This window comes from Megalobrama amblycephala, linkage group LG6 (assembly GCF_018812025.1).
Source record: "Megalobrama amblycephala isolate DHTTF-2021 linkage group LG6, ASM1881202v1, whole genome shotgun sequence".
Lineage (NCBI taxonomy): Eukaryota > Metazoa > Chordata > Actinopteri > Cypriniformes > Xenocyprididae > Megalobrama > Megalobrama amblycephala.
Genome location: NC_063049.1, coordinates 12,690,093 through 12,708,431, shown reverse-complemented (window position 1 = coordinate 12,708,431; position 18,339 = coordinate 12,690,093). Strand labels below are relative to the sequence as shown.

Sequence of the window (18,339 nt, the reverse complement as noted above, 5' to 3'; positions counted from 1 at the left end):
ATCGTTTCGTGTCTTAGGACATCAATGTGTCGTCAAAAGCCACAGGGTTTAATTTGGATTTGTCTATGCAAGGTTTTTCGACTCTTATTGATCCAAGTTCCCATTCACTCGCATTATTTGACAGACGGCAGCAGTTGGAGTTAAAAATCATCATTTGTGTTTTACTGAAGAAACAAAGTCACCTACATCTTGGATGCGCTGGGGGTAAGCAGATAAACATCAAATTTTCATTTTTGGGTGAACTATCCCTTTAATTTAATGTTGTCACATGACCCACATGTACTATTGTGGCGGCTCGAACTGTGGCAGAGAGTCATGCAGAGAAGACCAGTATTAGAGCAATATTTCAGAAATAAATGTTTATGTGATATTCATTTCAACAGAAGTCAATACTTTTTGATGTATGTATATTTCTATAGATATGTGCCTAAAGAGATACCTATCTACTGTACATCTAAAACAAGTCTATGTAGCCTGTGTATCTATCTACAGATGACCTGCACAATGCCAATTAAATGCCCTTAAAAGCTTAGTAGCAATTACCTTTTCTTTGTTTGCTCTCACATGACTCTTCTTCCACATTTACCTTTGTGACAGCTCAAACAGTGGCATGTAGATGGAAGGAGTCAAGAACAGTATGAGTATCAGTGATAATGTTTTTGTTTTTCAGATAAAAGATTCATATTGCACTTTAACACGTTAATTCTATGTTATTATGTTTTATTATGTAACATTCAAAACTTACCATGTTCATATATTGCTGCAGTGACCTTTTTTTCTCACATTTGCCACTGCAGTGACTCAAACAGTAGCATGTAGATGGAAAGAGTCATGAACAACAAATAATAAAGATCATTAGAGATGTTTCAGAAATATGTTTTTCTGATATAAATTGCAACATAAGTTGGTGATTACTTTATGTATTTAAAGTAAATTTTATTTAAATAAAACTGTATTTAAATTACTTTATGTATCAGATATTTACCTTCATGTTAAGACAGATACCTTGTTCTTCCTAGTCGTAAACAAGAACTAAAGACCAGAGCAGCAAAAGTTCCAGTGTATGTCGTCATAATAACAGTAATAGAATGTTTAGGTACAAATATATAAACATAACTCCAGCTCGACGTGTCTATGATGGCGTCATTAGAATGTTACACGGTCGACTGCTGTAAGAAAAAAAATGCCATTTGATTACTTTAACACAAGTTAAACAGGAAAAAAAAAAAGAAAATCAAAAGGTTTTCTTATTTTCTTGCATCACACCAGTTAAAACAGTATCGGCTGTTTCTATCTTCTTCTTTTTTTCACGTCAGCTTATTTCTTTTATAAGCTAACAGCCTTCCTATATTACAGCCTTCCTCAGTCATTCACATTGATATAAATGGCTGATCATTTAGAAATTCCTTCAAGATTTTTTTTCAGATTGTCCTGTATTTCACGTGTACCATGTATTGACTGGCATGAAGTTGGTCTGACGCTGGACGTTTAATATTCGCAAATTTAGGGACCGTCTCTAAAGTTACACCCGACATTGATATGCACGTTTCTAACTTCAATAACATTTGAAGGGAATAATTTACAGCCATAAAATCAACTGTAATGTTTTTTACATGTTTTTTACATCAATATTTTTGATATTTATTAAAATAAACTGTCAAATCATGTGTAAAAATCGCTATTTTTCACTACTGTATATGGGCTCATACATAAAAATGCCACAATTTAAAGCTCAATAACATCTGAAGGGGATCATTTACAGCCATAAAACCAGCTGTAAAGTGTTCATCTAGGTGTCAGCTATGATGCACACCTTTTAAATTTTTGATATTTATTAAAATAAACTGAAATCATATGTAAAAAAATTACTATTTTTCACTACTGTACTTAAATATGATATGTAAATATCAGTCATAAAACCAACTGTAAAGTGTTCATCTAGGTGTCAGCTATGATGCACACCTTTTACATCATTGATATTTACTGAAATATACTGTCAAATTATGTGTAAAAATCGCTATTTTTCAGTAGTGAAAAATAGCGATTTTTACATGTGATTTGACAGTTTTATTTAATAAAATATCAAAAAATATTAAAGGCGTGCATCATAGCTGACACCTAGATGAACACTTTACAGTTGATTTTATGGCTGCCAATTATTCCCTTCAAATGTTATTGAAGTTAGAAAAGTGCATACCAGTGTCGGATGTAACTTTAGTGATGGTCCCTGAATACCAAAGTCCAACATCAAACCAACTTTATGCCAGTAGTGTGCTGTAAGGTTTGAACATTGTTTACATGAAATAGGTTAATTTGCCATTATGGGCCAAACCAAAATACATCGGCACATACCTCCTAAATGATTAAATTAATGTTACAAACTTTTTTTCAGATGTCTAAAAAAAGATTTTTAAAAAATAAATAAGAAAATAAAAAAACTCAAAGATTCTCTTGAATATCATATTTCAGTTCCCTATCTCTGCCATCCTCTGTTCCAGGTACAGTACAAACATTATATTTCAGTTCAAAAGCCTTTTATTCAACATTGGAAAAACAAACCATCCATTCCCTTCCATCATAAACCTATACTTTAAAAAAGAGAAACAAATATTACCGTTTGATGTGCAAATGTCTTATCCACAGTGCTCTGTTTCATGAGCATCATGTAAACATACAATCTGGAATGGCTGCCCTGTACTCTAGGCTGCATTTGTATTTCAACATTGCAGTATACAGTTTTTGACAGTACATTTAGTCTGCTTTTACAAATGCATCAGATCACTTTAATACTTCTCTTGCCATATGTTGCAAAACAATTGACAACATTATAAAAAGGAATGCAACTTGCACAACAGAAAGCAATCTGGTACTACTCTGGCACTACTGGTTATCTAATGTAACAATGCAAGTTAACAGTAAAAGTGCTATTTGAGAGAGCAAATGACTTATGCTTATTAAATTATAACATCTACCAAAACCAATATTGTCCTAAAGTTCATAATTAATGAATAATATCATTTGACAATTGGTTTCAGTGGTTAAAAAATTGTGCTGCAATTAGGCAAATTATTTGCACGTAAACACTTGTATGCATTATGCTCTGGGTTTCAGCCATCAGGCATATTGCAGTGGTGCTGTATTGCGTTTATTAACAGTATTTTTCAACTTTGAATCACTTGACGTTATTTTACTTCCACTTAAGGTCTAAAAGCAACAGTTATGCCCAGCCAGCTGGGCCTGAAACATTTAAGGTCAGTGTGCAGAGCAGTTTTAATAGCAGCCGTCCCTCCAACTCCCGTCACGCAGGGCGCTCAGAGCAGATACACTCTTCGGCGGGGTCAGTAAACTGTAACGACAGTGACCAGAGTTAATGACAGCAATACTTATATATATATACAGTTTTTAAAAGTCTCTTACGCTCAGCAAGGCTGAATTTATTTTATCAAAAAATACAAAAATACCACAGTAATATTATCATTTAAAATAACTGTTTTCTATTTAAATACATTTTAAAATGTTATTTATTCCTGTAATGGCAAAATTTTTAGCATCAATACTCCAGTCTTCAGTGTCACATGATCCTTCAGAAATCATTCTATGCTGATTTTTGGCTCAAGAAACATTTCTTTTATGTTGAAAACAGCTGTGCTGCTTAATGTTTTTGTGAAAATGCCTTTTTCATGATTCATTGATGAATAGAAAGTTCAAAAGAATGTAAATGTCTTTACTGTCACTTTTGATCAATTTAATGCATTCTTGCTAATTAAAAAAAAAATCATGACCTTAAACTTTAGGGTCACTTTACAGTAATGTAGATTAAATTGAAAACTGAACTTCTTACAAAAATAATAAATATTTTACTTTCACAACTGCATTTTAGCAAATTGAATATTTCCTCATGGGACTTCTAAGAATCAATAATTCCTGTCAGTATTTTAGATCTGTCAAGTGATGCATATTTTAGGCTAATTAATTAATTAATTAAAAAAATTGACATTTAATGCAATATTAATATTTGCTGAGAAAAGCCTCCCAATTAAGATAATTCATAGCCTTTACATTATTGTGACAGACAAATAAATCACTGAATTACAAAAAGTGACTTTATAAGTCAATATTTTGTTTGTTTTATGTCTACATAATTAAAATAAGCTTATCACTAGTCTGCAGTCAACAGCAATCCATTTTGAAATTCTTAAATTCTTAAGAATTCTAACAATTGTGAATGATTACCTGCGTACAGGCTGGGCAATTTTACTCCGTGTGGCCCCACTTGTCCCAACAAAGGAAGCAGGTCGAGGTAGAGCGCTGCGACTGGAGGGGGTGCTGGGTTTGCTGGGGAGGGGGATACTGCTGCTGGAGAGACAGTTGAGACTAACAGAGGAAGGCATTGTGGTAGAACTCTGTATCGTAGGGCTCACATACGCTGTGGCTTTCAGGGGTGGCCGTGTTGTCACGGAGAAGTTGCCCACACTCTGGACCCGCTGCTGTAACTGGCCAGGAGGGGGAACTGAAATTCAACAGAGAGCAAAACTTGTGTGATATAATCCACTACAAGACAATTATCATTATATTTAATAGGATGTTTTGACAGTGTTAGTCTTACTTGCAGACTGTATCTTTGTCAGAACATTGTGGGAATCAAAACTCTGACTGTTTCGGAGTAACGACAAAGATGAGGATGATGTGGCGATGTGACCAGTAGGAGCAGAAACATTAGGCACACCGATGACACTGGGAATGCTAGGGGCCCGAATTAGGTTTGGCATGCTTCTCCGTAGCTTATCTGAAAAAAGAAAGACATCACGTGATGAAACATGCAATCTAGTACAAAAGGTGTAATGTATAGTCTATAGTCTACATAAGTATATTCTATAGCAGTGGTTCTCAACCAGTAGGCCAGGACCCACAACGGGGCCCCAGCAAACCTTGAATAGGGCCTCAGGATGACTTAAAATGATTTAAAATATGATGATGATGATTATTATCGATACATTAAACAAAATAACGTAATTAAAATAAAAAACATACACTAAAGATGTAAACTGGAATCAAACTTTACCCCCTCCATAACTTGTTTTTATTGAAGAACATTCAGTTCTTGAAACTTCTAAAATCACAAAATTAATTGTGGTTCATTCATTTACCTATATCGACACTCCCATTTTTTAAATATATTATAGCTTATTAATAATTATAATGATAATAATATGTTTCATTTACATAGCATCTTTCCATAGCTCAAGGATTTGGATACAATGTAGAACAATGTAGATACAATAAAAAAGGATAACAGCAATAGGGTAGACAATAATAACAGAACAACAGTACAAGCAGAGGAGTAAAAAATTACAAAACAGTATATTAGAGCAAAGATAAAAAAAAGACAGTAAAAGGGGTAATACATGGACAAGGTAACACACAGCAATATAGATTCAAGCACAATAAAATACAGAACACAACTTAAGAATGATAACATTCAAAAAACAAATGGGTTTTGAGTTGTGATTTGAATTCAGAAATACTATTAATGCAACAGAGTAACGGGGGAGAAAACTGCAGAGCTTGGGTGCGACAACACGAAATGATCTACCCCACATAGAAGAGAGGCAATACCTAGGGTCAAAGAGAAGGCCAAATTCAGAATAACGAAGTGATCGAGATAGGATGTAGGAAAGGAGCAGATTACAAAGATAGAGGGGAGCCAAGCCATGAAAAGTTTTAAAACTGAGCAGTAGTATTTGCACCTGTAGCCAGTGGAGTTCAAACAGAATAGGTGTGATGTGGGCAGAACATTTGGTGTGGATGAGTATTCTTGCAGCAGAATATTGAGTATATAGCAATCGGGTAATGGAGCTAGCAGGTAAGCCAATGAAAAGGGCATTACAGTAATCAATAAAGGATGAAACAAAAGCATGTATGACTGTTTCGCCATCTTCGACACTGTTGAAGGGACTGAGTTAGGCAATGCGTAAGTGAAAAAAATGCAGTTTTGGTGATAGAGTTCATATGAGCCTCAAAGGTGAGAGAGGAATCAAAAATAACACCTCGATTTTTCACAATTCTGGATGGTTTGATGAGAGTACCAGCAAACTCACACGTAAAGTCGGTAGGGATTTTGCTAGCAAGTGATGGGGTTCCAGTAATAATGATCTCAGTTTTGTCCAAGTTTAGTTTCAGAAAGTTGGAGTTGAGCCATTCTTTTATTTCATTCACATAAGCAGAAATTTCATCAATTTGAGTGGATAGAGCAGGCTTACAGATAATGTATATTTGAATGTCATCAGCCAAGAAATGATAGTTAAAACCATGTCAATGTGAGATCTGACACGTAGACATCTGAAATGTAGATGATGATTAATAATGGACCAAGAACTGAACCCAGAGGGACACCTTGCTTCAGGGGCACAGTAGAAGATCAAAAATCCTGCACTGAAATGTAAAATTGTCTATCAGAGAGATAGGAGGAAAACCAAGAAAGAGCAACACCAGAAATACCCACATCTGAGAGGTGGGAAATAAGTAAATCATGACAGACAGTAGACAGTATCAAAGGCAGAGCTGAGGCCGAGTAGTAGAACTATAGAGAGAGAGCCAGAGTAACCAGAAAGTAGTAGGTCATTCACTACCTTTACAGGGGCAGTTTCAGTACTATGAAGTGGTCAAAAACCAGATTGAAAGGGATCAACTGGGAAGCAACGGTACTTTCCAGCAATTTGGCAATAAATGGTATATTTGAAATCTAATTCAATTATTAGATCAAACTGACGGGTCAAGGTTGGGTTTCATGAGAACTGGGGTAACTGTGGCAGTTTTAAGAGGCAAAGGGAAATAAGCAGAGGCAAGACATGTATTTATGAAGTGAGAAATAGGTGCAGAGATGACAGAATGGCAGAGTTACAGAAGAGAAGTAGAAGCAGGTTCAAGTCGACAGAATGGATAGTTGGATTTCAAGATTAACTCAGTGATACAAGATTGATTATTCAGAGAAAAGCTAGTCAAAGAACATTCTGTGCAAAGTATTCAGACATTCCGTGGGATAAACTGCTTAGTCTGCGACAGAGAAACACCGCAGCGTACGCACTCGCATTCCACACTTTGGCCCCCCAAATAGTGTGGGTGGATGATACACTGAAACTGCTTTTCTGCAAAGGACTGAACCCTGAATTGCAATCCGAGCTCAGATGCCAGGATGAAGTCAGGAACCTGGATCAATTCATCGACTTGGCCATCCATTTAGACAATCTCATTCATTCTGGTCGACCACCTAGAGTTCCACCAGCACTGAATATATCAGTAACAGAGGAGCTAGAACCAATGCAAATTGGACACCCTCGACTCATCGCTGAGGAAAGTACTCAGAGAATCAAACACCAAGTGTGGCCAGGAAGGACACTTCCGGGCAACTTGTCTCATTCGGCCTCCCCAAGGAGACCCATCGGTGGTGAGTACATTCACTTCCTTGCATCAGTTGTGCCACCTCCAAACCTTTCAGACAACCCCCTGTGGGGCTGCTACACCCCTTCCCTACACCTTAACGACCATGGTCACACATTTACATTGACTTCGTCACAAACCTGCCCACTTCTTAAGGTAACACAACCATATTGACGGTAATTGATATATTCTCAAAGGCCTGATGACTAATCCCTCTACCGAAGCTCTGGACACAGCGGAACAACTCTTCCACTCTATCTTCTGATTCTACGGACAACCAGACGACATTTTCTCGGAATGAGAGAAACAATTCACCAGCTGTGTGTGGACAGCCTTCTTCCATTTGCTGAACGTGAATGTCAGTTTCACCTCAGGGTACCATCCCCAATCAAACAGATACAGAATTTTTAAACTAAGAGATCACCTGTTTTCTCAGGACCTACTGCCAGCACAACCAATCAGATTGGAGCCGATACCTACCATGGGCAGAATACGTGCAAAATTCCATGCAGAAACCATCTACCGGTCACAACACATTTCAGTGCGCGTTGGGATTCCAACCTCCATGTTTTCCATGGTCAGGAGAACCCTCAGAGGTGCTACAGCCCAGAGGAACAATCTTGGGTCAACACTGAGGACAGTGCAATCCTTGACCCAGCACTAACCTTGGATTTTCTTCAGAACCATCCTGAGCGACCTACTCCGAGACCACGAGGTAGACCTACTCCGAGACCACGAGGTAGACCTACTCCGAGACCACGAGGTAGAAGCCGCTTGCGAGGAGGGTGGCTCTGTTACAAATGCAGACTCTTGAGGTGCCTACTGATGGCCACCAGAGTATTGACCACCTCTCCCGAGTATTGACTTCCCTTTCTCACTACATTTCCCACAATCCAACAACTGGACACCATCATTACAAAAGGAAAGGAAGGATTATACTACACAAAGGACAATGAAACTTTAATATTACTCAAATATTATGTAATCTTGCTTAAAATTGAGTTCTTACTTATTGAATTCCTAGTGTTATCAGTATATTTTCACTCTACACTTCATAAGACCTTGTTGTCTGACCTGTGTTGGCTCTGTAACTCTGGGGTTCTGCTGTACTGGAGTTGTGGTTGGGCATATGGAGCTGCTGGTAGGACAGGCTGTTGAGGTACTGAGGCGTGGAGGGGCTGCGTCGACAGTCTTTCATGCTGGAGAGGTTCTGTGAGTGGGACACGCTGCGCTGCATAGAGGCCGTACGGAAAAGTCGTGGCTGGGGAGCAGACAGCTGATCATACTCTTCCTCTTCCTCCAGCTCAGCCTCACTCCTCATGCTTCTGCGTGCACCTGTGTGTACTGAAAAACTGGCACTACGGCGTGTGGCCGTGGCAGCAGTGGTCGCGTACTCCTGGCGTAGACCTAAACACAAACATGCATCAATGTGTTTCCATTAAACATCTTGACTACAAAATACTTTTTTCGGTCCCAAGACACACTTCCGATGTAGCAAAATTTAATATAAATCAGTGCATGCTTGTTCCATAGAAAATATGGGTTTGGAATTACACAACGAAATACTGACAATAGTATTTTTTTAATATTGTGACACTGAAATAAAGTCAAGAGTTTTGAATAACATCCTCCCGCTACATGACATATTAAAGTTGACATACTCTCCTCCTGCAGTCGTGCCATGACCTCCACATCAGTCATGTCCTGAATCTTATAGCTCATAGAGATGGAGTCCTCCTCCAGCTCAGAGACACTGAGCTCACTGTCTATGGAAGACTGAGGACTGAGAGACCGTTGCCGATGACTATTACCTGAAAAGGGGAAATTGAGAATTCAATCTTATATACAGTACATATACAATACCGTTCAAAATTTGCTGTCAGTAAGATTTTATTTTGAAAGTAACAAGTTTTATTTAGCAAGGATGCATTAAATTGATCAAAAGTGACAGAAAAGACTTTTATAATTATAGAAAATAAACTGTTTCAAATAAATCCTGTTCTTTTGAACTTTTTATTCTTTTCTTGAAAAAAAAATTATCATTTTGTTTCCACAAAAACATTAAGCAGCACAACTGTACATTGATAATAATGAGAAATGTTTCTTGAGCACCAAATCAGCATATTAGAATAATTTCTGAAGGATAATGTGACACTGAAGACACAGGAATAAATTCAATTAAATAAATGATGTTAAAAAATATTAAAATAGAAAACAGCTTTCTTGAAATGTAATAATATTTCACAATATAACTGTTTTTACTATATTTTTGATTAAATAAATGCAGCCTTGGTCAGCATAAGAGACTTTTTTCAAAAATCTTTAAAAAAAATCTTATCAACTCCAAACTTATGGTAGTGTAAATACTGTACACACACAAAACTCCTAATACAGCTTTGGAGAAGTGGTGTGTATGATTTAGTAAAGCATGTTGTGTGATCTTGGTCATGCTTACTGTGTGTAGCCGTGTGATAGAGGAATGTGGGAGATCTTTCGGTTAGGCTTGAGCAGTTCCTCCCCATGAGAGACTTCTGATGGTTTGGTGAAGGTGGATCTGGGTCAGAAGAGAGATGTTAAATCACTCAGAATATGGAGAGTAAAAACTACCTTCAAAAACCATGAAAATATGATCCAGACTATATTAAATGTAATTTTGTATGCTTAATAATTTTTGTACTGTGTTGGGTCGCCACTTGCTGACAAAAGTAAAATCTGTGTCTTGAAGAAAAACCATTTGACCATCTAGTACATATAAATCTATACATCTTGTACAACCAGGACCATTTGCAGACCTTCTGCAACAAAGTATTGCAATCAGATCTTTGTTTCATGGAACATATGCTGCAATGGTCGTTTCTAGACACCATGAGGTCATCACTACTGATCACTGATGTCTCACATTTCACATATGAAAAAATGCTGAGCTGACTGAAGGAAATGAAACCTGACGCCTGAAAAACAAATCATTATGTTCTTTCTCAGCTGTTCTTCTTTCATTTTTCTAGTGCTGTCAAACAATTAATCGCATCCAAAATAAACACACATGCTTGTATATATTTAACAAAAATATTTTTTATTTAAATATAAAAATTTCTACTTATATATAATATAAATTATATACATAAATATTTCTTAAATATATACATGTATGTGTGTGTAACTATATATATATATATATATATATATATATATATATATATATATATATATAATTAATATACACAGTACACACGCATATTATGTAAACACAAACATTTTTTTGGATGCGATTAATCGCTTGACAGCACATTTTTCTTAACTAACTAATTTACCAGTATATTTCAACAAAAATTAATAACAGTTATTTATTATACACATAACCTTGTGAAAAAGAACTGTGCTTAACTGTATTGAATGTGCACTTGTAGTATACTTCAAAAGTATTTTTTTAAAGTAGTGTATAATTGTGCTTGCAGATAATACAATATTAATGAAATAAAAGACCAATTAAGTGTACTTACAGAGTACACTTTTTACTTTAAAGTATATTTTAAATCATTAAGTTTTTATTATCTTTTTTCATGCTTTAAAAAAGGATGCTTGTTTTGCATACTAAAGCACCTGTACTTATAATTTTAACTGTAGTGTGTTTCAGTGTTACATTTCATTAATATATTGCAAATGTACTAAATTGCAACTTTATCATTTTTTATTACATTAAAGTATATCTTAATTTACAGATCTATAAAGATGTACTTAAGTGGGTCAAAAAGCACTCTAAAGTTCAGTTAATTACATTTAATATAAATTTAAAATACATTTTCATTCAAAAGCAATTAACATGCAATTAAGTGTCCAAAAACCTTACGTTCAGTTCAAACTTATTCTTTTAGCATATTATTTCTGTAATAAGCATTCTTTTGAGAAAAGAAAAGTGTTCATAGGGGTACAGTTCTCTCTATTAACTAACTATTAACTATGCCTTTTGCCTCAATAGGCAAGGCAAGGCAAGGCAATTTTATTTGTATAGCACATTTCATACACAATGGTAATTCAAAGTGCTTTACATAAAGAAGAATAATAAAAATAAAACATAAGGAATAGAAATAACAGTAAAAACAGAGAATTTTGCTATCTGGATAGAAGAGCTAGGAAGTCTTAGGGAGTTTTTGTTGTTGTCCGTCAGAGTGGATCTAAACCTCACATGACAGGATCGCTGTCTAGCAACCTGTTAAGGCACTTCAAACTGATAAACAAAGTTTCAATCTCCCCTTTTGCCAAGACACCTTAAACTGCGTCACACAGCCCTAATCCCCCTTCCGGAGATATCTCATCTATGCAACACAGTTCAAATTTCCCCTCTGGAAAGTGTCCTGACTGTAATCCAGAGATATCTTAACATTCTCAATAAACTTCTACTTACTGTTTATTAATAGTTAGTAAGGTAGTTGTTAAGTTTAGGTATTGGGTAGGATTAAGGGATGTAGGTCATGCAGAATAAGACATTAATATGTGCTTTATGAGTACTAATACACAGCCAATATCCTAGTAATATGCATGCTAATAAGCAAATAGTTAATAGTGAGAATTGGACCCTAAACTAAAGTGTTACCAATAAAGTATACTAAAGTATACTTCTTTTTCACAAGGGACTATATAATACACAGTACAATCTATGTGGTTTATCAGGCATACACTAACAGTTAGAGAAAATGAGAGAAAGCATCAACAAATATTAATAAGAAGCTGTTTCCATCTGGAGTTAGAATGAGAGAGGCACAAGAGTTACCTGTTTGCTCAGTTAGTGCAGGTTTAGTAAAGGGTTTAGAACAGCTGCTTAAAGAAGAGATGCCATCTATAGGACTGTACAGAACGCTTGAGGACACACACCCCGAGAGGACCCCTCTCCATCTTTTTGCTAACAGAAAAGGGGAAGTGCAATTAATAAAAAAATATCACACTCAACAACATTAATATATTAAAGGTATGGTTAGTGTAATATTTTAAAATAAGGATAATGTGATTAAATATTTCGATTGAAGCACTATATGTGTAAATTAATAAAATGTTTTTAAACTAAAGTTTAATGCTTTCCACTGAGGACATATTAAATATTAAAAAGTTTCTTAATTTTTAATAAATCTCTATTTACCAAATGGGGTCCACATTGAGCATATTAAAAATAGGGGATTTTTTTCATTTAAGCCAAAAAAAAAAACAGTAATGCAAATTGAAGTAATTTCTGGTCATTTTTGGAAAAAGTAACTAGGACATTCTTCCAAATCTCTCCTTTGTGTTCCATGGAAGAAAGAAAGGTTTAGACCTTTCATTTTGGACAAACTCTTCAGTAACACAGTACAATAAGGTTTCAATTGTTTCAACTTCAACTTAGTTAACTACATGATTAACATGAACTAACAATAAACCCTGTAGTAAGTACATGTAGTTAATTATTATTACTCAGTACTTAAATGTTTAACAAAGACACCTTAAAATAAAGTGTAACCCAATACAGTATTTAATAATCTTTAATTTGAACATTTAATAATACATTTTTAAAATCAAATGTTGTATCTGTTAACATTACTTTATGCACTGTGACCTAACATGAACAATGAACAACCGTATTTAGCATTAACAAAGATTATTAATTGCTTATTATTAGTTCATGTTAGCTAATCCATTAACTAATGTTAACAAATGAGATTGTAAAGTGTTACCAATTCTTCCTTTAAAGATTGGAAATGAGTTGAATAAATTATTGGTAGTCAAGCGGACCACAGTACTTTTGCATACCTTAACAATTAGACTTTCCCAGATCGCATAAAAACAAGCATTCACGGCTACCCACAAAAACAAAGGTTTTCAGAGGCTGCTGGAACAAAGATGTATTCATGACCCCGTTTGCAGAGAGCCAAGCTTACTGAATCTGGCCTTTCAAAAGCCTTTCAGAGCACCCGCAACTCCACAACACACATCTCTGTATATGCACCTCATACATCATTTATGTATGGACTGATCCAAAGGAATAATTGATACAAAAACATTTCGCAACATCTCCAGGACAGGCTCAAATACATCTGTGTTAGTTAGTGCTGATTCGACAGGCAGGTTTTATATAGGAATTGTTTCTATGGATACCATCCCCTCTAGCAGCTTAACTGAACTACAGAAGTACTGAAAACATAGGGTTATCTATTCACACTTCAGCCACACAAACACTGCATTGGAAATTTTATATCTGTCTTATGTAGGGTACTTTTAAAAACCTTGTTCTTCACTGAAGCTGTTTTAAGATGAACAACAGTAAACAATCCCCTGTCTTTCACTATTCATCAACAGATTTTGTGTACATCATACAATTTTCTACCATTAAATTGTATACGTATCTGCATTATATCGGCCATCTAGATTCCATTAAAAAGCTATAATAGTCAATCAATGTGTGTAACTAAAAACCTCGAGCTCATAAACAATTTATATACCACTGACATTTCAGAAATGACTTCATATTCATGGGAATGGTGGTACCTTGGTCCAGTTTGTAGCACAAGGAGCGTTTGGCTAACTCCACCTCTGGTCTGGGGTTGTCCAGCACATGTCTACACCACTGAAGAGGACTGAGGAGAGGATGAGGAAACAGCTTTGCTTTTGGAGACACGTACAACCTGGTGACATAAAAACTTGGTCAAAACATTCCAATCTGGACTATTGCAAACATTCATTATTGTCTTGTTTTCTAGATTCCCCATGGATTACATGGTTACATTTAAGTAAATATTAGTCACTTGTTTGAGAGGGACAATAAGTGATCACCCGAAAATGAATAAATATAGGTCTAGATTTTGATTCAGGATGTGAATGTTTAATTGACTTGATAATTAAACACAATTCTGTGAATGTCCTGTTGATTATTATGGTATGGTTTTCATGAAAATGTAGCAGTGAATAAGAGTTCTAAATCTTTATCGGTTTTCTGTGCCATGAACACATGAAGTAGGCTTGTCCTCCCCTTTTTTTGTTGTAGTTGCATTTTTCAAAGTTAATACTAGTTGCGTCCCAAATGACGCACTATACACTATGCACTTATACACTATATACTTATGCACTATGTCCTCATCCATGTAGTGCGTGAATTGTATAAGGTTATTTTGTTATTTAACATCAGAGTCTGACAGCCCTTACCCCTCCGCTACGTAATTAAAGCTGCGACGGTTGAGTGCATGAAGTGTCCAACATTCCACACTTTGTTTTTTCCGTTAATTTAGTGCATCATCCGGGTATTTAAAGTGTACTTTTCCTTTTTGGAATTTTCAGTGTGAACGCACTACTTGCACTATTTATACTTAAAAACGTCATAGAATAGTGCATAAGTACACGAATTGGGACGCACCTACTGTTTTTGTCATTACAAAATATCATAACTTGAAATTTATCAAATGAACAAAAAATGAATAAGAATTGCATAATATTGTGTTGGCTTCATTGTTTCATTGTTTAAGTTAAAGTTTTGACTATATTTTTGATGTGATCTCAGATGTTTAATAGAGTTGCATTTGAGGGGTTAGTTCACCCAAAAATGAAATTCTGTCAATTACTCAACCTCATGTTGTTCCAAACCCGCAAGACATTCGTTCATCTTCGGAACACTAATTATTAAGATTTTAATGAAATCTGAGAGCTTTCTGTCCCTCCATTGACCGCTACGCAACTACCACTTTCAAGCCCCAAAAAGACATCATTAAAGGTGCTGTAGAACGTCTTTTCAAAAGATGTAATATAAGTCTAAGGTGTCCCCTGAATGTGTCTGTGAAGTTTCAGCTCAAAATACCCCATAGATTTTTTTTAATTAATTTTTTTAACTGCCTATTTTGGGGCATCATTAACTATGCACCGATTCAGGCTGCGCGGCCCCTTTAAATCTCTCGCTCCCTGCCCTCGTGAGCTCTCGACTATAAGTGCAGTTATACAGTGCATAAACAAAGTTCACACAGCTAATATAACCCTCAAATGGATCTTTACAAGATGTTCGTCATGCATGCTGCATGCATGCATCAATTCCTGTATAGTATTTATTTGGATGTTTACATTTGATTCTGAATGAGTTAGAGGCTATATGCTCTGTGGCTAACGGGCTAATGCTACACTGTTGGAGAGATTTACAAAGAATGAAGTTGTGTTTATGAATTATACAGACTGCAAGTGTTTAAAAACGAAAATAGCGACGGCTCTTGTCTCTGCGAATACAATAATAAACGATGGTAACTTTAACCACATTTAACAGTACATTAGCAACATGCTAATGAAACATTTAGAAAGACAATTTACAAATATCACTAAAAATATCATGTAATCATGGATCATGTCAGTTATTATCGCTCCATCTGCCATTTTTTGCTATTATCCTTGCTTGCTTACCTAGTCTGATGATTCAGCTGTGCACAGATCTAGACGTTAATACTGGCTGCCCTTGTGTAATGCCTTGAACATGGGCTGGCATATGCAAATATTGGGGTCATACATATTAATGATCCCGACTGTTACGTAACAGTCGGTGTTATGTTGAGATTCGCCTGTTTTCCGGAAGTCTTTTAAACAAATGAGATTTATATAAGAAGGAAGAAGCAATGGAGTTTGAAACTCAACGTATGTCTTTTCCATGTACTGAACTCTTGTTATTCAACTATGCCGAGGTAAATTCAATTTTTGATTCTAGGGCACCTTTAAAGTGATCCATGTGACTCCAGTGGTTTAACCTCAATTTTATGAAGCGACACGAGTGCTTTGTTTGCGTAAAAAAACATAATTTACCACTTTATTTACAAAATATTCATCTCCGACAAGCGTTCACACAACGTCTGCTCTCAGGTCAACACAACACTCATGCATCGTGGTGCTCTCATGAACATGCAGTGGAGATTAATATTTTGTAAATAAAGTGGTATATTATGTTTGTTTGTTTTGTTGCGCAAACAAATCACTCAAGTTTCTTCATAAAGCTGAGGTTAAACAGAGTACTTTTAAGATGTCTTTACTGCCTTTCTGGGGCTTGAAAGTGGTAGTTGCATAGCTGTGTCAAAAAAGATCTTCATTTGTGTTCTGAAGATGAACAAATGTATTATGGGTTTGGAACGACATGAGGGTGAGTAATTAATGACAGAACTTTCATTTTTGGGTGAAATAACCCTTTAAGACTAATGCCCCATCCTATCACAAAGAGAGATCAGATTTGGTCTATTTATTTCTCTGTATAATGCACAGGCTTAAGTTAGACTACTTTTGACCATTTGGTATGAAATAATCAAAACAAAACAGACAAATATCCATGCATCTGTGCATTTCACATGCCTAACATTTAAAAGACAAATTATCTATCTAATCTTATCTAAACATGGGACATTTCCACAACACCAGATGCAAGAAACAGCAATTTCCTATTCTAATGAAAATATCCCCCATCAGTGCCCTCTGGGATATTTAAACACTCACCACTCTAACAATGGACTTGGACACATATTCTACTTATGGTGACATTTCATGGGAACTGAATTTAAGGGATGACAAAGAGCATGCGACGCAGAAAATCAAATCGAATCCTTCAAGAAATAAACTATCGTTTACTTAGCAAATAATACAGCATCAGTACCAGCTATAATCAGAATCTCCATCGATGGGAAGAACACCATGAAGGTCTAGTATTTCCACTTCATCCAGTACAGTAGCATCATCCTCATCAGCACCAGTCACTGACTGCGGATGAAAATACGGATAGTGCTCATTCGATAGTCCAAAAGACGGAGAATATGAAGGTGAAGCGCAGTAATTCCCGGTGTGGTATGGACCGGTGTCTGGGCCAGCCGGACAGGCCGATGCCGGAGCTGGTAACAGACGGGCGCTGGAGGTGCAGTTGTTCGCAGCGTTTGCTCTGGTCCTGAGCTGCTCGTTCTGCCTCTCCAGTTTTCTCACGAGCTCTTGAAGCTTTTTCACCTCCAGTTCTGCGTTCATAATCTTACTGTTGCCATTGACGTCCGCCATCATCTGCGGGTTGAACAATAGTCCGTCCATTGAAGAGAAAAGCATATAAACAGTAGTAAGATGGTGGCGGTGTTGTTTACCCTGTGTGCCCAGTCTCGCACTGCTTTCAGACGGGTTACATGCTTCATTCAGATGCTGATGTGCTGCTCATGCTTCTGTCTCCTCCCCCTCAGTTCAAAACACAACACACGACCACCACTTTACCAGGCAAAACACCAGTCACACTACCCCAGCTCTGTGCCATCCTTTCTTTTATTCAGATGACGAAAAGAAGGAAAATGGTTGCATTTAAAGTGTCATATTCTATTCTGTTCTATTCTATTCTATTCTATTCTATTCTATTCTATTCATTTTCCTTACTTGAACTAGGCTAATTTAGTCTCACATTCCCATAATATTCATTAGGATATACTGTTCAAAAGCAATAAGGTCAGTAGGCTAGACCATTTTTTAAAAAGAAATATAAGCTTTTATTGAGTAAGGATGCATTGAATCGATCAAAAGTGACACTAAAGACATATATAATACAAAAGATTTCTATTTCAAATAAATGATGAGCTTTTGAGCTTTGTATTAATCAAAGAATCCTGAAAAAGTATAACAGTTTCCACAAAAATATTAAGCAGCATATTAGGCTGTTTAGGGAGCAGACACATTCTGTCAGTTTAAATCTAGACTAAAAGCGCATCTCTTTAACCTGGCATACACAACACATTATCAATTTATATTTTCAAATCCGTTAAAGGATTATTAGGCTGCATAAATTAGGTCAGCCGGAACCAGGAACACGTCCTATAAAACTAGATGTACTCCTTACATCAGAAGAAGAATGGCATCTACGCTAATATTTGTCTCTCTGTTTATCCCGATGTTTACCGTAGTCAGCCG

At 36.1% G+C, this 18,339-nt stretch overlaps 1 protein-coding gene across 2 annotated transcripts; it reads right to left on the bottom strand.

Annotated features, from left to right (window-relative positions):
- Positions 1 to 2,517: 2,517 nt before the first annotated feature.
- Positions 2,518 to 17,779, bottom strand: slain1a (SLAIN motif family, member 1a). Of its 2 annotated transcripts, XM_048192989.1 has the most exons (10): positions 17,532 to 17,778; positions 17,063 to 17,454; positions 13,948 to 14,084; positions 12,206 to 12,334; positions 9,893 to 9,991; positions 9,099 to 9,248; positions 8,512 to 8,844; positions 4,607 to 4,786; positions 4,234 to 4,510; positions 2,518 to 3,346 (listed from the first exon to the last, which is right to left on the bottom strand). In XM_048192989.1, exons 1-10 carry the CDS (start codon positions 17,577 to 17,579, stop codon positions 3,271 to 3,273), a joined length of 1,821 nt encoding a protein of 606 aa, XP_048048946.1. In that variant the 5' UTR covers positions 17,580 to 17,778; the 3' UTR covers positions 2,518 to 3,270. The 2 variants fall into 2 exon arrangements, with proteins under 2 accessions (XP_048048946.1, XP_048048947.1); XM_048192990.1 differs by lacking the exon at positions 12,206 to 12,334 and having other exon boundaries at positions 17,532 to 17,779.
- Between the last annotated feature and the right edge of the window lie 560 nt (positions 17,780 to 18,339).

Coding starts and splice junctions, on each gene's coding strand:
- slain1a (XM_048192989.1), bottom strand. CDS start 17,579: ATGAAGCATGTAACCCGTCTGAAAGCAGTGCGAGACTGGGCACACAGG. Junction 12,335..13,947: donor GTGCTACAAACTGGACCAAG/GTACCACCATTC, acceptor CTTTTCTGTTAG/CAAAAAGATGGAGAGGGGTC. Junction 9,249..9,892: donor CTATCACACGGCTACACACA/GTAAGCATGACC, acceptor TCCCCTTTTCAG/GTAATAGTCATCGGCAACGG.